A 20,889-nucleotide genomic window follows, 5' to 3' on the forward strand; every position below is an offset into this window, starting at 1 on the left:
ACAGCAAAAAGGAAGAAAAAAATCCATGTTAGAGGCACGGATAAACACATACGTCACAGCCAAAACCACGTGAGCTAGGTGTATGCGGGAGAATAGATCTGCCACAGCTTTCAAAGAGACTTCCTCTTCTACATACAAATCATACTGGTCTTCTTACCTAATGAGTATTATCTGCTTGAACAAAAAATAATTTTCAAGGTAAGAAAGACAGAAACCAGAGGATTTCATTCACACCTGTACAGGAATTTTGACTTCGTAAGACAAGAAAACTCAAGGTCACGGTACACAGCAGTTATTTATTTAAATACTCGAAAAGATTGAAGATGGAAAAAAATAGGTTTATCATGAGAGTTTACGTTCGTTGGATTTATTTTATCATTAAAAAAAGTGCTGCCTCCGGGTTATCCTAGCCAGCTGGAGAACACTTTACGACACATGCAGCCACTGTAGGACACTATCATAGACACGGCCGTTAGAGAATGACATACACTGGGGGAGGAAATTCAGTAGTAGTAATGGCGACTGTTTATTTAAACTAAAAACATTGATAATATACAAATATTTTTTCTCATTTGATTGAAAGGGCTATAAAATTCTACATACAGACAAAGGAAGCAACATAATCATATGGGTCACGCCCCCGCTAACTGCCTTTAACTTACTCCTTCCTTCAAGAAGCACTTTACTCAGCTAGGCAACTTTCTAGACTGCACGATGGCTTCGAGGCTGGCCTACCACAAGTGACTGAAAGAGAGGTGTGAGCTGATCAGAACTCCTCCGTTCTTAAAAATGGAGAGAAAATGGCAAATTGTGCCTCGTGTTCTTTAAAGAACCCAAAGGATCATTCTGAGTAAAATGTGAAATAAATAATTGATCCATGAGTAAATACAATCTCAGAGCTGACTTAGACCTAGGAGAGTGAGCCAACCGAACACTAACAATACCACGTAGAAACATCTAGAAACATCATTTCTAGAATTCAGGTTGGGAGACCATATCTTGCCTGAATATATACATTATTTACAAAATATTCCCTTTTGGCCTCTGAAATTTAGCCATTTGAGTTTGGCTGTTAAGCTCTTTCTTTTCATATGCTAGCCAATACTGCAGTTATAGCTATCATTAAAATACTCTTATGCATGAATTACAAATATTAATAAAGTAACTCTGCATGTATAAATATCTCAATATTTCTAGCAGAATTTAAAGCATACATAAATACATAAAAGTATTTGTTTTTGGTAGGGCATTTTTTTTTTAATCATCGCTGTTTCAACAATGCTTTGTACATAGCAAAACCCAAAACTGCAAAAACAGTAGCACCAAAACTTGCTCGAAGCCAAAACGTGGAGCTCTTGAGGTCAGCTTGTGTCACGTGCCTGTAGTCAGAAAATATAATTAATGTTCAAAACATGATTAGTATGAAAATACCAATTACATTAACAGTCTACTTTTAGGGAAGTATTAGCACACTTGTCAGGCTAATTGCATACAGTAATGCTTATCAAAAACATTTATCAATAGAGCCACACGTACATTGCTTAGATAATCATTATCTTTAGACATAACGTAGACATTAATAAAGACGAATGTCTTTACAATTAGCTACTACGTGGGAGTAATCAACATAACAAAATTTTAGACATTTTCTTCACATGGGAAATGGAGAACGTAGACAAATCAACCTACTACTTTTTAATCCCACCACGGTCCTTCAAAATGAGAGGTAAAGCTGAGATCTCACAATTTGGAGAGTCCATTTCATGGAACTTAGTATGCAATCTCCTGCCCAGGAATCAAAAGCTATCATGTAAGCAGTTAAGCGACAAGTGACCATACTTTTCTAAGAGCAATGCTTAAAGTCAACTTTAAAAACACTGAGCCCCAGAAAAAATTTATCCAAAAAAATCCCAAAGGGGATAGGGAAGATTTACCAGTTTGAATTGGGTTACTGCTGGTTAAAGAAAGAAAATTCAGAATAAAATAAAACAACAAAAAAATAAATAAAAAAACCAACCCTGATATTAGTCAGACAGGCAGTGACAATGGTACCAACTAAAGGACATCATGTAACGTGATGGACTGAAAGGTAAATGACATAAAAGAAGCCGTATTATGCATGACAAGAACAGGGACAGCCTGTACCACAAACTGGGTTTGTGAGCATGCTCAGTTAATGACACTGCTAAGCACCTTCAAGGTTCTCAAGTATGACAGCTTACCATAAAGAGGATAACGCTTGAAAGCAAAAGGTGGCATATTTTATTCAAGGGTCACTGGAGTTTTAGTTAAATGAGCACAACTGAGGAGATGTAGAAAACTTATAGAATTAAGAGCTTAGAGAGACTATCTAGTTCAGGTTATTTCACAAGTAGGAAACAAATAGCTTTGAAGCAAAAGTCAGACATCATCAGAAGACCAGGACATCGACATATGCAAAAGAGTTAAGAGCCAAGAATATCAATTGTACAAAACGACTTTGCCTCAGTAATCGTCAGAGTGCCGATCGCATCAGTTATCACAAAATGCAATCTGCCCATTCTAGAAACAAGTCTATAATACAAGCCAGAGTGCTCCATGCTTATCACCATGGCAAAACAACACACAGCACTCCAATTTCTTATTCTCCCCAGCTCCCTAAAAAAAAAAAAAAGAAGAAGAAGAAGAAGGAGAAAGAAAGAAAAAAGGAAAGAAAGAAAGAAAAAAAATCACTCCTGACATATTATTTTACAAAGCAAAGTGATAACACGGGTTCATTCCACCTTGTGAGTTAGTTCCTCCAACAGGCAATGTTTTATTTATTTATTTATTTCCAGTTAGGGATGAAAATTCATAGGTTTCAGTTTTCCAGCTGGAAAAACTCCAACAAGGCCAACCCACCGGTTGTGGGAAATGTTACCTGGCTTCAAGAAAAAGTGGATCATGAGATGATGCCATGAAGATGGAATCTTCTACAGAGCTGACGGCGTGCACCTGGTGAGTAATACTGCCTTTGTCGTCTGCTAACAGCATGGCACCCCACTCAGCTACCCGGGCTCTTAACCTTTTATACACATGCACACAGTTTGCAGTTCACAGCAGAGCTCACAAGAGAAGGGGACTGAAAATAACATCTCTCAATTAAACATCCCACACAGAAATTGAGTTGCCACCCTAATATGATGCATCTCATGCTTTCTATATTTAAAATAAATGTATTCTGTAACAAATTGCCAAACTTCAAAAAAAAAGTATCTATGGGTACTTTCAGAAACACTCACATATCAGGAAAGAAAACCTAAGGCTGTTCTGTACATTCTCTATATCCCTTCGAGGCTCATTCTGCTAGATCTGAAACACCAAGAGAAGCCCTGGAAACCAGTTCCTCAGCAGGGCCTGATGGGAGGTGGTGACCATAAGTATTCATCAAAATGAGGTTAACGACTGTGAGTCAGGAAACTGACCGATGCTTCTAACTGCAGACTACCAACAACTGCACACATGAGTCTGTAAAAAATGGAGTCCAAACTCAGGGACTACCGGAGACCAATGATGAGAGTTTCAAAGTCTGTAACTCCCAATCAACAGAGACGTGTAGAATTTAAAGTGAGAAACATGCTAAAAGGGCAGGAGAGCTTTTGCTTCAGCTTTGGTCTGTCTCTGATTTTGATGCATCTTCACTGATGAAGGATTTTTGAGATTTCTTTTACACTTTTTTTTTTTTTTTTTAATTTGGGAAAGAAAAGGGCTAGGATTAGAGATAGCTGTCATCATGGTAAAATCAGTCAAAATGATTTCTCATAGTTTTCAAGTATGGAATTGGTTTCATATAACTCCCTTTGTTGTACTTTAAGCAAGTATTACCATTCGTGAACTAATATATTCTGACTTTATTGTTTCGTTTATTTTTGCATTTCAAGATAATTACTGTTTTCCCCAAGCTATAGTATAGCCTTCTATAGGCAGATAGGCAGAATAGCAGTTCCTGTTTATATATAAGAAACAATAAAGATACATGGTCAAGATGTACCCAGTTTAAAACTTAAGGCAACTAGCACTGTTAACTCGTAAGATATATTTCAATGACTCCATCAACCTTATACTGGTTACTTAAGATACCTATAGACTGGAAAGCTACTTAGAGACCTATTTTATGCAGTTAGCATGTGCATTTAAGAGGTGCACTAACCAGGCTCTCTATATATGACAAAGCATTGATAATGGATGGCACACTTGTCACTGCCTAGTTGACTGACAGCACCTGGAGAGAGAACATGAGACGATCTTAACTGTACTCCCTAAGTATGAGACCTGAGCCATGTTTGCCACTTCAGGTCTCAAGCTGAAAGCAGAGCAATAGTTTCATGAAGCTGCCTCCTAGTTCATTTCTAAACAAGCAAAAGTAATTCTTTCACAATTCAAAAGTATAATTCTTTCAAAATGACTCACATAAAATACCATTTTAGAATAAATTATCTTATGGCATGCTTTTTTTCTTTTTAGTTATTATTTTTTTATTGTCAAAAAGGTAATAGATGCTCATTATAAGATACGAGGAAAATAAAAGTAGGAAGAAAAAAAAAATCACCTAGAGTCCCATCACCTAAGGCAACTAATTAAAATGTAGGGCATTTCCTTTTACTTTTTCTATGTGTTTCTTACACAGCTGCAAACACAATGTGTATAAATTATAAAATTTTATATCTTTTAAAAAATTTACTATGATGTAAGGACTTTATCATAAATTACAGAAACCTCATTTTAACAGCTTTACTGTATCTGATTCCCCTATGGGTGGCGGTCTCTATTTACTGGTGACTATAACTAAAGGATGACTATACTTCTGCTAAGATTTTTCTCTGTATTTAGTAGAGTTTCCTTAAGAGACTTCCCAAAAATAGGTATTACAAGGTCAAAAATGTGTGTGCATGTGTATATATAAAGATTCTCTTTTAAAAAATCTTACTGACGGACTCCTGGGTGGCTCAGTTGGTTAAGCGACTGCCTTCTGCACAGATCATGACCCAAGGGTCTTGGGATCAAGTCCTGAATCAGGCTCCTGCTGAGCAGGGAAACTGCTTCTCCCTCTGCGGGCCTCCTCCCCTGCTTGTGCCCTTGCCCTCTCTCTCTCTCTCTCTCTCTGACAAATAAATAAAACCTTAAAAAAATAAAAATAAAATAAAACATAAAAAAACCTATTGATATACTAGAATCACATCTTCCTTCTGTATGAACAATAATTTAGCTCAGTGGTATCTCTTTTTTTTTTTTTTAAGATTTTATTTATTTATTTGACAGAGAGAGATCACAAGTAGGCAGAGAGGCAGGCAGAGAGAGAGGAAGGGAAGCAGGCTCCCTGCTGAGCAGAGAGCCCAATTCGGGGCTCGATCCCAGGACTCTGGGATCATGACCTGAGCCACCCAGGCGCCCTAGTTCAGTGGTATCTCTTATTAGAACATAAGAAATAATGACAAAATGCTGGAATAAAATCCTTAATCATCTGAAGCTTGTCAGAGCCTCTAAATTCTTAGGTGGCAAATTCTTCATATTGGATGCTGGCTTTCTGCTTAGAAGTCCTGAGGGCCCATAAGCCAATCAGATGCCAAGCGCTTTTTTTTTTCTTTAAAGTACGCCAAATGTAGGGCTTGAACTCACAACCTGGTGATCAGAAGTTGCATGCTCTACTGACTAAGCCAGGCATGCACCTCTACACTGCTACTTTTAATAAGGCGGAGAGAAGGAAAGGTTTCAAACTTCAGGCAATAAAGGCTTAAGTTAAGAAGTGTCTGTGTGAACAGTCACACAAGGCATATTGAGAGTGACCACAATGCCTACGGACCTCTGCACAGAATGCCATAAAACAGGCAGACAAGATACTTTTGATTCACTCTGCAATTTACGACATATATAAGAACGTAAGTTAAAATTTTTATTGGTTCAGTGTATTTGACCAATAATAAAAGGAATGGTTATCAGTTGCGCTATTTAGAAACAAGATAATCAAATTCTAAAGGGCTCAATGGAATTAACCCATTTTAGCTATTCCCAAATAGGATATTTTTAATACTGTTTTTTATAACATGTCCCATGTCTTTATATATCTGGAGTACAAGCACTATATTGCAGAGACCTAAAAGTCTGCAAAGATTAGAATTTAAGGGGGGGGACATCCAGAAAGGTCCAGATGTCAGTTGAAGGAAAGAAAAGTTCAGCGGCGCGAACTCAAGGCAGTGAAGAGCAGTCCCACCCAGGCGCTTTTACTAGCCGTCTGTGCAACTTTGCAGAAATAAATGCGAATTTCCTAGATTACATTCTTCTCATTTCACCACCCGATCCTTTCCAAACCCAAAGCAGAGATGTACTGATGCAGAAATATGAATGCTCTTCTAATTTCCTAATTCTAATATGAATGTTCTTCTAATTTCCTAATTCTACCCACATATGGATTTCAAGTAGGAATTTTTAAGTTAATCCTTTGCAACCACCTCTGTATCTGTAATGCACAGAACCTAGTCACTAGGGCTCACAGATAGCACATACAGCTTTTTCCTAGTTGCACTTCCGTAGCTCAAGTTAAAAACGGTACCGAGGTCACCAATGTTCTGTTTTTGAATATTTCGCTTGTTTTTTAAAGTCTTCTGGGCCTCCCTGCTTTTATTCCTCTCAGTGTTTTCTTGGTGTTTTGTTTTTGCCTCGTGAAGTGTCTTTTACCTTTGTTTCTGATAAGAATGCCAGTACTCTTAATAATAATTTTAACGACAATTCTTTTAGTGAACTAGAGCTAGTTCTGGAACTAGAAGATGAACTGCAACACAAATCATAAGGAAGCTGTTAACTGAGCATGCCTAAATAGTAACATACTTTGGAAAAGGACGTAAATGTGCATCAATGTCAAGAAATGCTTCACAAGCATTAGAAGAACCAAAATTTACAGATGACCATAGATACATGGGAAACACATAATACCTCTATGTTATCTACTGATACTGAAAGATCAGAACAAACTCTACCTTGTGGCATCCTTTAATATTCTAACCAAATGGCAAAAAATTTTAAAATGCATAAGCAAGCAGCAGCTTACTTAATGAGAATCTGTAACATAAGCTCTTGTATAATTTTAAACATAACACTCTGTATCCTAATTAAAAGAAATGTCTTGTAAGGACCTTGATACAAGGGAACATAGAAGTTTCATATGAAACCAAAACACAGGACGGACTTTGTTGGATATAATAGTTCACTATTACATAAGATCCTAAGAATTCTTACATTCCCAGAAGACTCTCCAGGACGTTAAGATTTCTAGGTATCTATCATCTTCATAATGCAATCCTATGAAAAGGCAGTTCCTTTCAGTGTGACAATAATAAAATCCTTTCTTCCAAAAAGAGGCTCCTATTAAGTAAAATGGTTTTAAAGTACATGAAGGAGCAACTTAGGTGATTATTAAAGCAATATGGGCAAATATCATTAATAAATGGCTTAAAATAAATACCACATACACCTGATTTTAAAAATGCATTAAAAAAATAAGGCAAAGAATTCAATGGCCACAATGACCGTCCATCCTACCTTTGGGTTGCTGTAAGCACTCACTGTGATCTATGCACTTGGTTGCTAAAGTAAAATGCTGCTACTAAACTTAAGAAGTAACATGAACAAATAATTTATATGGCTGATGCAAATAATAAAATGGGATGAAAGAAATCCTAAAACCAAAATACATATCAAAGAAAATCACACCAAAATAAATTATAAAATAAACATTTTGATTAAATTATAGGTTAGGAGAAGTGGGAGGGTTATACACAGAAATTAGCTGGGATAGGGGCTGAGAGAAGTTAAAAAAGTGACTAAGTGACACAGACATACAAATTAAAATGAACACCTAAAGGAAAGGACAAGTTCACATCAACAGCACACTGCAGAAGAGTAACAAAGTCATGCAAAGTAGGAGTCTCTGAAGTCAGAATAATAAGTACTTGGTAACCAGAATCCTGGGTAGTTCAAACCAACAATCCAGCTCACTCCTACATAATCATGTAGGATTATAACACTTTCAGATTAAAAAGGTAATTAAAATAAAAATATAACCAGAAGGTGTATTTTCCCAGTGCCATGATTTACACTATTTGAAATGAAAGCAATGCCAAAGATTAAAATCATCTGACCCCGTTAATCATCTTCCAAATGTATTTAAATTCAAATAAGTCCCATTATTCATCAACTGTTCTAAAGAAAAACATAAACCTGTCCAGATCACTAGGGTGAGATCATAATTATTAAAGAACAAAGTTACATGTCAGAAACATAGTTTAACACTTTTGACATCTTGAAATAAATATATATTCTATTACATTAAAAAGAAAACAAATTTTATTACTACTCTACTTAAAATATGTAGCATCAGTAAATAAGCTTAAAAAAAGGGGGACAATGTTTACTGGTCAAAAATAGATAGCTAGGGGAAAAAAATGGATAATTTTAGAAATGAATCTGTGGGAACTGCCTAAATGTAAATTATTAGCTTAAATTCTGTCATGATCAGGTGATAGCTTTACTTCTGTAGCCCGAGGGACTAAGGTTCCTGAAAATACAACCAAAGTTCAAGGAAAAAAATTTTAATAACATAGTATTCAGAGAGGCACTTAAAGGCAGGTCCCTATCTTCTTCATCTTCATATTCTGCCCCAGCTCACAGCAGGGTCCTATCTAAAGCAGGTACTTAAGTCTGAGTGAATAAATCACAGGGGCAGAAGGGGATCAAGGGATAATGTGGTCTCAAACATGTACTATCTCTGCAAGTGATTTATTTCAACCAACATGTTTACAAGCATACTGAAACAAGGTATTAAGTTTGAGACCAGCATGTATGCACCAATACCTGTCAATTTCTTTGCAGACATTTACTGAAACTCTTTGCTTCCATAAAAATTTTGAAACTACTCTTTTACACATCTAACTCAAACACAAGACGTGGCAGCTTTCTAAAAGCAGAGACCTAAGACTTATTGTTGAGTGAGACTCCTCCCTACTGAATTACAGTGAAAAATTCCTAAAATGACTTTCAGCAAATTAATCAATTCTTTTTCTGCTTTATAACATTAAGATACATCTAGCATGGTGAACCAATAGTGACCAACACCCAAAGGCTGCCACAACCCAAGAGAGAGAGGAAAGAAAGGAGGCAAACCCAGCACTCCACAATTTTTTCAGATTCTTTCATGAGAAAGGGAGTAGAACTTGGTTGGTGGGAAGGGGAAGGAGATACTTTCATTCCTTAGGTGTATGTTTTACTTTTTTTTGGGGGGGGGGCTGCAATTGCACAACTCTAGGCCATATCTTAAGATTGAGGTTGCAAGCTCTGGCCTGTAAACATGTCTTGTTCTGATCAGTACTTTTAAAGACTTAAATTTACTTGCCATTATTTGAATAGCAGGAAATTTCACATAAAAATCCTGATGTCTCGTGTCTCACAGAATCAGAAGACCTGGCACCAGCCAGCCTGGACAACAAAAGGCCAGAGCTGAGTTGTGGCTGCCTCTTTTAGACAGGGCCTGTCACAGTCCCTACGTCTCTTACTTCTCATACCTGACCACCTTTGTGCACTGACAATGCCGATCCCGATCCTGTAGGTACTCAAGTTCTGGGGTTCCAACCCATCTGCCTTATCTACATCCTTCTGTAAACTGGGGAAACTTCAGTACAGAAGTCTTAAATTCCCACTGTACTTCTACAAAATTCTGAAACACTGCAAGGAATCAGGAAGGACTGCTTCGAAAGGTACATTGGTTTCCCTCCTTATCTTTTTCATTCATTCCATTCTTGATTACTAGATGTCGGGGATGTATGCCGACACTACCATTAAATTAGTTCTAGTTTATAAATAGATATGACAAGATGTACTGATTTCCCTTCAAAGATCTTTGTACAGAGTACTTTACCATGAGCAAGCTCATCAATTAATACACACCCAACCTTTTCCATTTGGAAGCTGACTAAACCGACCTAAGAATAAAATTGTCACTAAAGATGCAGACAATCAATCAATCTGCAAGTTACGGACACTCAAGATCTCATAGAATAAGTGAAACAGATGGTTTTGATTAGCAATTATTAGGAGCCAAGGTGGGTTCACTGAGAATAAGACACCAAATAGATGTTCCTATTTAGGTAAAATTATTACATTGATAGATTGATAGATCAGAAGAATGTGTTAGAAATTACATACTGGAAAAAAAAAAAAAGGAAATTGCATCTTGATTTCAAAAAAGCCCTCCATGAAATTCTTATAAGATACTAAGATAAAATATGGACTGGATAATAAAATATTTTTAATTTACAGAATAATCTTTTCCCAAGTATTTTAAACCTGTGTCACTGGGAAAAGAGCTCTCTGAGGGAATACTTCAGGGCTTGCTGGCTTTGGCTCCCTCTCTCTCTCCAATCTCTTGGTATTCAACATTATTTTTTATCAATAACTTGAACGATAAAGAAGACATATCTACCAAGTTTGCAAATAACACAATGCCAAGAGAGATAGATAATGGGACAAATGACAGAAATAATGTTTGAAATGACTGAGCTAGAACAAATGGATCAAAAAGAATATGACACTTAATAGAGATACATATGTATCTGTGTTTAGATTCAAAGACTCAACTAAAAATGTCAAGTACACAATTAGAGAGGAGGGGATGCTGCCTTAATAGTACCTCGTATGAAAAAAATATCTGATTTCAGTGAACCCCGAGATTCATATGCATCCACAGTGGGATGGGGCTGCTAACAATGTCACTTCATGCAGCAGATAGGTGCTGTCCTGACTGTGGGACATGACCCCACTGTTCGAGACTGGTCCCATCACACCTGGAGCACTGCTCCCCATTCTCAGCAGCACCTCTTTTAATAGGAACTCTGAAAACCTAAAGGGCTTTCAGACGAGGACAACCAGGACTGATGAGGTCACTAAACCATCTAATTTAAGAAAAGGCTGAAAGAAATGGGGATGTTCTACCTGGAGAAGAGAAAATTAGGGGAGACATGATGGCCGTCTTCAAATGTCTGAAGGATTGCTAGGTTGAAGAGGGAGTAGAATAGTCGTATGTTGTTCTAAAGGGCAGAACTAAAACTAAAGGAGAGAAAGTTACAGGGAAATCATTTTAGTTAAAAAATAAAAATAATGAGCAAAGGCAAAAGCAAAACCCCTCTCCAGTGAGGAAAGCCATCAGCAGATAAACAGTACTCTCCACAGGAAGGCTTTCAGGAAGGCATTCTAATGGGAGGTTAGGCCAGAGAGTTCTGGAATCTCTTCTGACTCTAGGTAGCATTTCCAACACCGGAGCTTCTGAATGTTGTTTGGTTTGAACTAGCCTTGCATTTTCTCAGATAGTCCTCATGAGAGAATCTGTGTTACTACATTGTAAGATGCCATTCAAAGGACAGAGGCAGAACGTTACCACCAAATTAGCGTGGCAGTCCCTTCAAAGCAGTCACCTGTGATGGCTGCATTCTTATTCCAGAGCTACTAGTGCTCAAAACGTCACTGAAACTCTTTTTAGAATGCCTTCAAGATCAGTTTCTGACCCACATTAAATATAGTCTCACTGTTTCATAGCCATATCTACTATTTTTGCTGGTGGACACAAACTATCCTACAGTCAGAGCCCACTAGCCTTAAGTGAGAGCCCAACAGTAAGACCAAGAATGGACCCATTTCTAACCAAAGTCTATTTAGCTTGATCATCTGTCTTAATCAAGTCCAGCTCCCAATGACAGCTGAATGTCGATTTCAAAACACTCATCTTTAGACACAAAAATTTACAGCAGATCCAAATTTATAGTTCATAGTCTCTTAATTGCTCACAAAAGGTAAATGTGAACAATGGAAGCATGACCAGAATAAGAATATAACCTTCCAAGTTCTTTGCTTTGAGGGAATGTAAATATCTTGTTTCCCTTCCCTTTCTAAAAAGGGTATCACCTTCTAGGCTCAATTATAAAGACCTCAAAAACGAGTACTATAGATCTTTTGTTCTTTCTCATAATCCTTTGAATCCTCAAAGTTAGCTATTATCCTCATTTCCAGAAGCCATGCTCTTTCACATAAACATTCCAGGTACTTATAATACAGAAATTTTTCAAACCCAAGATACCGTTCGCATTAGTGTGGTTTTAATGAAGTTATATTAGTTGAATGCAAGCGAGTACAGTTTCACATTTGGGATCAATGTGTCTTTTTGTTACTATGAAAGTCCTCACCTATTTCTACAACTCTCAGCTAAAAGATTTTAATCTCCCTATACATATTATCCTGTCATATGAACGATACTTTAAACTTCATGAAAAAAGAAATCCAAAATCTTATTTTATAGTCCCCTGAAAGCATCATCACCATGGTGAGAATTTTAGTGGAAGTTAGTTGGGCATCGGTTGGCTTGTGGTCTTTGTATGAGTATCTGTATAATGAAGAGTTATCCACTTTTTTTTTCTTTTGTATTTTAACAGAATGCCTGGTACCCAGTAAATAAAGTTAAGAACCTGTTAAGAACTGCAGTGAAGATTTTGTTCTTTACAGATTGCAGCAAGTCTGAGTTGAGGAAGTTCTGACAGATGCAAAATGTACACCTGTTGCAGGTGCACATACAGCGTAACCGGGCATGGCTGCGAAAACACACAGAAGGACAGGAGTTGAGTTCTTACTTACAAATACGGCACAAGTTAGGGTGTGCCAACTTTAAAAAAAAAAAAAAAGATTTAGGCATAAGCAACACTAAGGAAAAAGACAGTGTGGGGCATGCTAAAGTTGTGCAGAATTCCACATTTACCAAAAATACAGTACATAGCAATAGCTCCCTCCTTCCTCCTAGAGAAAACCTAAGGAAAATTAGCTAATACTCTTGGTTTTTTGGAGGGGGGATGGAATTATCATCACAAGAGTTTTAGTGGAATAGTATGCACAGCGATAGATGGCACCCTCGTGTAAATAAATAAGAAAAACTGAGTAAGCCATAGCACCCACCAAAAGGACAAAGTGTGCTAGCATTTAAGGAACCATTCCCTCCTCCTCCCTCAGCATACACACATGCCTGAAAAACCAGGAAGGAGAAGAGTGACAAATACACAAAAGGGTCAAAAGACGAGTATATTCAACCCTGAGGAGATGGTCTTCAATTCATCAAGCACCCTGGCTCCCAAAGGAAATCAAAGTGCTTCATAAATTTCCACGTGGACAAAACAGAGGGTTGATTTCATCTGCTACGAAAACACAGCAGCTAAGTATGACAGTGTGAAACTCTTAGGTGAGGATGTAAAAATCAACAATGGGTCCAATTGGCATCAGTTATGAAATTTCGGGAGGCTTTCTGACTCCTTTCTGGTTGAGTGGAGTTGTACTAGTCGGTACAGGCACATGGGGCACTTTATTTCACCTCCATCCTAACAACCAAGAGTAGGGGGTCCCCAGGGACTGCCCAGTGGTCAAAGCCACTCAGACATACAAAGCCGTCACGGCACCCTGAAGAGGCACTGGCGCCGAACCCACTGAGAAGAGCGCCGCCTGATGAATTAATGCCAGCACTTCCTGTAACACCTGCCCATTTTTTTTTTAAAAGGCTTCTCAGTCAAAGGACTGGCCCACTCTGACTTGGCTTAGCTTGTGAGATCTGATGAGACCACATCGCATGGTGGCATGGTGGTGGAGATTAGCAGCATCCCAATAATGCCTAATTCCCAACATGAAGAAAAACGAGAATTAATTTTTAAGCTCTCATAGACTCAAGACATTCCTTTTTTAAAACCTGACTTGTGATGAGGAACGTATCAACGCTACTAAGTTGCTGCCAGCTGTCATACTGGAATCCATCTGTTATTTTATCAATTCGGTCTGACTCTTCAACATACACAGGCTCCACCCACCAAAAAGGAGATGCAAAGTATGCTTAGCAACAGGGAGATGCTTCATGAGAAGTAGTTTGGGATTAACCATATAAGCAAGTGTCCCTGTATGTACATTTATCATATATACACACACATACATACAAACACACACGAATCGCAGCAAAACGTTTTAAAGATGCAGATCTGAAAACACAGTTACAGTTATCTACAAGATTAAAATAGTGCATTTACATAGTAAACAAACAAACAAAAAAAGAAAACGAAAAAAACACTACTGTCATATACAGTTAGGCAGTAAGCCTGACCAAGCAGTGCGTTTCTGGATAATTACTAAATGTTAATTACGGCAGGAAAGGGGATCTGGTCATCTACAAGAAATGTCAACAAAAATCCCATAGAAGCCATAAAGAAAAAGTAACTTACAAAGCAGTTTTTAGAAAGACCCAGATTTTTCTCAAATTCTCTATTCTATCAGTGTTGCCCATGTCTCGGGAGAGTCTGTTTCTGTAATGATCCTCTCTGTAGATAACATACACGAGAGTTTTAAAGCAAAGGTAAAACATAAATTAACTTCTGTTTATCTATATTAACAGGAATGACTTGTCTTCCAATACAAATAGAATTTCAAGGGCTTGCTGCCTTTTTTTTTCAAAAAGTATTAGTTAACAGAATAGCAGTGAAGTTAACTCTGATTTGAAGAATCTTCACAAATTAACACCTTTCTGAAAGACTTCAGTTCGTAGCCACGTTTGATCATTACTCTCTTTTATACCACAATTTTCATATGAGGAAAAATAATTTAGAGACTAAATTAATAACAAATAGATTAAGCTAAAGTCTTGAGAAACGCACTGCCTGAAAAACTATCTTGTTACAAAACAGAATTATACACACACAGTACTTGAGGAGAATGCCATTAAGAACCATGCAATTCTAAGGCAGTTAGTAAGCTATGAAAATGTCCACAGTTATGTGCTTATGCATATGTATAGATATACAATAAATGTACATAAAATTCATGGTTCATAACACTTAATGTGAGACATTTATATAGCAGGAATTCCAATTACAACTGCTTTTTACAGCACTTAAAAAAAGACACTATATTCTCAAACATAACTATAATTTAAACATAATTTCCTAAAATATTTTAGAATCCTCCACATACTCAAGGTCAATGAATCAACAGAAAAATATTAAAATGAACTTTCTGTTCATACGGGAAATGTCTTAAAAACATAAAGCAACATGATGTCAACCGCCTTTGACTGCAGTAAGACTATTTTTTAAATGCTGGGTCGTGGGTTGTGTTTCATTGTACTATCCTATTAAAATAGTTACTGTTTAAATAATTACTGCTTAAAAATATACAAATCCTGTCAGGAGCACTGTTTGTGTGATTTTAGTATGGCACCCAAACCAGACTCACGTCTACCCAAAATTTGTTCCTTCTCATTACAAAGTCTCTTTCTGTTGCTGAACAACTTCTGTGTGACAAAGGTCCCGCCCTCATGACTAATCATGGCATGCGATGTTATTATGAACCATGCAGCATGAAAATGATGGCAGAGCAAGTACTTACGGGTACATGGCCATCGTTGTCAGTTTAACAAAGATATCTTTACTGGGTGCATCAGCAGTATTGCAAGTGAAGGCTTGTGGTGGAGGCATTTTATGTTTCCTGCAGAAATCAGCAGGTGAAATACTATAGTCTTGTTTAACTTCATGCAGGTCCGACTTTGCAGCTATGATTAAGCAAGGTATTCTGCTGTCCATGAAGTGTTGCTATGGGATAAAAACTAAAATCACAATCTGATGACAAGTTAAAAAATTACTACATTTAATTAAATGTGTACTAAAAATTATCTCTGGCTAGGCAAAGCATAGCTTCAGGGAGAAAGTAAACTAAAAGGCAGCGACTGGCAGTGGACCAGGCAGTCTGATAAGACCAGGGCCAATTTTCTAATGCTGGTAACTATACAAATCTGTAACGACTCTTCAGATTCAGTACAATCTGAAAAAAATTGATATTTTTTTATTAAAAAGATACCATATTTTGAAACAGAAATCCAACTAAATTCCTCTATCCTAGAGCACATTATTTTCATTTTAAAAATTTCTGCTTCACGATTTTATTATTTTTCACTACCTTCATTTTTCACATCATTAGTCCTTAAGCACATACATCTTTTTTTTTTTTTTAAGATTTTATTTATTTATTTGACAGAGATCACAAGTAGGCAGAGAGGCAGGCAGAGAGAGAGGGGGAAGCAGGCTCCCTGCTGAGCAGACAGCCTTAATGTGGAGCTCGATCCCAGGACCCTGAGATCACGACCTGAGCTGAAGGCAGAGGCTTAACACACTGAGTCACCCAGGCGTCCCTCTATAAACATTTTTACAGCTGCAGTCATGATAGACATAGTCGTTAAAAATATAATACTGAGGGGCGCCTGGGTGGCTCAGTCATTAAGAGTCTGTCTTCAGCTCAGGTCATGAACCTAGGGTCCCGGGATTGAGCCCCACATCAGGCTCCCTGCTCAGTGGGTAGCCTGCTTCTCCCTCTCTCACTCCCCATTTGTGTTGCTTCTCTTGCTTTCTCTCTCTCTCTGTCAAATAAATAAATAAAATCTTACAAATAAATAAATAAATAAAATAAAAATATAACACTGAATCTTCCATGCTTTCAGAATTCAAAAATCATTATTTTTAATAGCCACTTAACATTCCACTGTATCATTCTCTCTTAATTTAGTAAAGCATCCTCCTATTATTAGGCATCTGGATTATTTCTAGTTTTTTCTTTTAATTAAAAACAATGCTAGAAAAAAAAAATGCTAGAATAAATTCCTTGGTACATACTCCTATAACATCTTGGTTTTTAACCCTATAGCATCTTGGTGAAAATCTCAATCTGAGGACTTTTCAAGCCTCTGGCTTTTCCCCTTGCTCTATTATTATTATTATTATTGTTGGTTTAACTGGCAACATATAATCCATGTACACTACTTTTTTTTAAAAAGATATTATTTTTAAGTAATTTCTATACCCAGTGTGGGGCTCAAACTCACAACCCCAAGATGAAAAGTCATGTGCTCCACTGACTGAGCCAGTGTGGCACCTCTCCATGTGGATTCCTAATGGCCAAGAAGACTTTCCAGTAATACAGAGGTTCTTAACTATGGATGCACATCAGAATCACATGTGGAAAAAAATTGTTATTTGTATGTATGTATGCATGTATCTATTTATTTTTGGAAAAAAATGTTTTTAAAATACAGATGTCTTAGACTTTACCACCTCAGAATGAAATCAAAACCTTTAAAGATGGGAGACAAATGTATTTTTCAAAAGCTCTGCAAGTGATTTTCTTACATCTCCCTAGTTAGAAAACATAACATTATATAATTCCATTAACTCCATATAAAGTTATAGCCCAAACCAACAGTTATAGACCAAAAGAACAACAAACCTTAAAAATCCTAGCACAGTATTCAAAGGATTTGGGGTTACTGACGTCATATACCAGGCACACAACATCACAAATGATCTCAGCCTCAGTTAGGAATTCTGATTCGGAGATATCATGTAACTTGTAAAAAGAAAAAGATAATAAGAAACATTAATATTGTAATATTGATGTTTCATTAAAGTCACGATGTGTTATTATTGCTTGACTTCCAAATAAAGTACTTCTAAAAGATGTTAAGCATAACTTTTCAGGCTATTTTTAGAAATGGGAAGTGTAGATCAACAAGTAGCTTCTGATTTTGTGGACTGACGGTGATCAAGGTTTTCCAGGAGCAAACATTTTAGTGACTGACCTGCTCTAGGCAGGCTATTTACGCACATTCTCTACATAGGTAAGATAATAGGCTAAACAGATTAAGTCAACTGCCTAAGATAACACATCTAGCAAGTCATCAGACCAAAATCTGAACTCAAATATGATTTCAAGTCTATTTTCTTTCTACCAGACCACCTTTTCTCCTCACCAATTAAAAACAACAACAACGGGCGCCTGGGTGGCTCAGTGGGTTAAGCCGCTGCCTTCGGCTCAGGTCATGATCTCAGGGTCCTGGGATCGAGTCCCATATCGGGCTCTCTGCTCAGCAGGGAGTCTGCTTCCTCCTCCCTCTCTGCCTGCCTCTCCATCTACTTGTGATTTCTCTCTGTCAAATAAATAAATAAAATCTTTCAAAAAAAAAAAAAAAAAAAAACAACAACAACAAAGAAAAAGACTCTTTACACTAAGGTCATTTTGTTCCACTCCAGTGCCTACTCTTTTTTTTTTCCTGCCTACTCTTTTTTAATGTTTATTATAAAACGTCTATAGATATGTCACCCCTATGACAATGATCCAGTGAGAGTAAAATTCAGTACTACTGAGTTATTTAAGGCAGTGCACCTATGTCGAGAAGAAGGAAGTACAAGGTCAGAAGTGACTTGGTATTTTCCAAATAAAATGAATAGTCAGAGGCACGACAGATACCAATTTACAGAGACAGTATAAGAATAAGAACAGGAATATTCACAGTCAGCTATATCTACTGAGTACGCAGTTAAGTAGAACTATGCTTAACAGGGGAAGAATGGGAAATAAACAAGGTTAAATTAGAAACTGACAAAAAAACGTTTATCATAAAGAAGGAAAATTGTATGAAATTCAATGTGATCATCTGTCTGGCAGAACAAACTATTTCCAAAAAGAAAAAGGAAGGAAATGAGCTTTTTCTGGTAGCTATTATTTGTTAGGAGCTCCTCAGTTTAGCTAGCTTGATAAGAAAGTCAGGCTCAGAGAGACAAAGCCACTTGCCTGAGGTCACACAGCTAATCAGTGATGGATCAGGGTTCGAATCAAACTGTGACTGCATCCAAGAAGAACACATAATCTCTTTCTACTGTATTTCAGAGTGACTTTTCAGTCATACACTTCTTTCATCCATTTTTTTAGACTAACACATATGGTAACTATACTCCTCTCTGCTAAATAGATGAAACTCGATTCAGAGTATAGATAAACTACCAAGCACCTGCAGTGAGGTTTTCATATTAATTTCCAGTCAACAGTAGAGGGAAAAAAAAAATTTTTTTTTAAAGTGGAAGAAAAGGAAAGAGAAGGTTTTTTTGTTTGTTTTTACTTTCTATTGTGTATAATACACAATTAAGCAAACAAATAGATTAACTTTCACTTATATCTACACCCATGTGATCATCACACCCATCAGGGGAATTAAAATTAACTCCAATGAATAAACCAGGTGAAAGAAAAAAAATCACACAAGTTCTACAAACAGCCATTATCTTACATGCAATTATGTTTTCAAAGAGTCATATAAAAATATACCTAACAATTAGTAATCTTTATATGCCAGAGAATTTCTTACCAACAAATATTTCTCTTGTCCATATACATAAACAGTGTTGATCGCATAGTAGGATTTATGATCATCGCGAATCTTCTTCTGCCTCTGAAAACAACCAAAAGTCTCAATATTTACAGTAAGTAATTACAGTACTGAGTCTTCATCAAAACCCACTCTGCATGTATGTATGGGTGTGTTATAAAGAAAAGGGCATTCTTCCCTACACTATGTATTATTTGTCAGTACAAAGGGGACATTGATTTTGTTTCTTAGTTCTTGAGGTCTAAGACAAAAGATGCATTTGTTCTGCATAAAGTAAAGGAGCAGCTGAAAAGGAAGGATATTATATTACTTAATGTGTAGTATAGAGCTACCTGCTAGCAATTCTCCTTACACTATGATTTGGTTTGACATGAGAACCCATCTGGAAACACATCCAGAAATAGATACAGGACTCAATCGGAAATATTTACTGTACTCTGCTCCATGCCAAGCACCATGGCAGGTGCTTCCACATATGTATTCATTCAACCCCCGCCTAAATACTGCCGAGGAAAAAAAGGCAAATGACAGCTAACGCCAACGAAACAAAGATAAAGGCAGTTCAACAGGATCGTTGTTACCCTCAGACTGCCCTTCACTAATATACGCAGGCCGCTGAGCTCTAGCCATCATCTACAAGACTTAGTGGCTATGAAAAACTCATGTAAACTTGCGACAATACAAATCTGTTGGATAAAGCTCTATTATCTGAGAATTCTCACCATTAAGTTTCTTCCAAGAAGAGCCTGAAGAACGCCACTCTTCCCACAGTTTTTCATCCCAATTACATTACATCTGAACACATTTCTTTGAGTCTGTTTTTTCTGAAGGTCTATCTTTTTATCTCTTGTTACTAAGAAGAAAGAAAAAACAATCATGTACCATTGAGACCCACTGCACCTCCATTTCACTTTCTGTGAAATAGTATACGGGATTTCTCATTTTTATGAAGTGTATGATGAATAAACAGACACACTGTGCAAGAGCCATGCTGTATGTAAAACCAAGCACTATATACACGGGAGGGCTTCACTTGGTAGAAAAGATGTATTTCGGAAAGCTGGCTGTAAAGACAACTTATGGTAACCAAACGACATTTATTTGTCATGAAATAAGTAGCACACTTTCATAAGGAAAATTATATCCTAAAAATTAATGAAAATTACAGTGAACATAGCCAATGTTATGTCCCATCTACTTTCTTCTATAATAAATAACTGTCACAATAAATTATAAATTAAAAGATGCTATCTCTAATCTGCACACTCTTGAATTTATAAATGGATAAGGGATATGCACTCTGGGGTTCACTGGCTTTCAAATGTAAATCTGTAAAAGAGGCAGAACAGAAAACAATGCTCCAATAGCAGAGCAAGGGCACCTCTCTTCCAGAGGTAAAGAGACCTCCTTAAGCTGTACCCCAAAATTCAACTATAACAAAACTCACCAGAGGCACTATTTACAGTAGCCAAAAACTGAAAATGCTAAAAAACATACAACAATCATGGGACAGTTAAATAAGTTACATAACATCCTTATGATGACACACTACTGAACATTAAAGATACATAAAATTATACTTACTGACAGAGCAAGATGGCCACAAT

The 20,889-nt window shown here is 36.9% G+C and overlaps 1 protein-coding gene across 9 annotated transcripts in view; it reads right to left on the bottom strand.

Annotated features, from left to right (window-relative positions):
- Positions 1-276: 276 nt before the first annotated feature.
- The window catches only part of RHOT1 (ras homolog family member T1), a 62,119-nt gene continuing 41,506 nt past the window's right edge, over positions 277-20,889 (bottom strand). For 2 of the 9 annotated variants that reach the window (XM_059147650.1, XM_059147651.1), the window contains exons 15-22: positions 20,005-20,135; positions 19,262-19,345; positions 17,347-17,466; positions 15,460-15,662; positions 14,301-14,396; positions 12,519-12,641; positions 2,900-3,043; positions 277-1,379 (exon numbers count right to left, since the gene is read on the bottom strand). In XM_059147650.1, the coding sequence (XP_059003633.1) occupies positions 1,262-1,379; positions 2,900-3,043; positions 12,519-12,641; positions 14,301-14,396; positions 15,460-15,662; positions 17,347-17,466; positions 19,262-19,345; positions 20,005-20,135 (1,019 nt within the window). In that variant the 3' untranslated portion in view covers positions 277-1,261. Of the gene's footprint in view, positions 1,380-2,899; positions 3,044-10,995; positions 11,110-12,518; positions 12,642-14,300; positions 14,397-15,459; positions 15,663-17,346; positions 17,467-19,261; positions 19,346-20,004; positions 20,136-20,889 lie in introns of all 9 variants that reach the window. The other 7 variants (XR_009347837.1, XM_059147652.1, XM_059147646.1 and 4 more) reach the window with 7 other exon arrangements.

Source organism: Mustela lutreola, chromosome 15 (genome assembly GCF_030435805.1).
Source record: "Mustela lutreola isolate mMusLut2 chromosome 15, mMusLut2.pri, whole genome shotgun sequence".
Taxonomy (NCBI): domain Eukaryota; kingdom Metazoa; phylum Chordata; class Mammalia; order Carnivora; family Mustelidae; genus Mustela; species Mustela lutreola.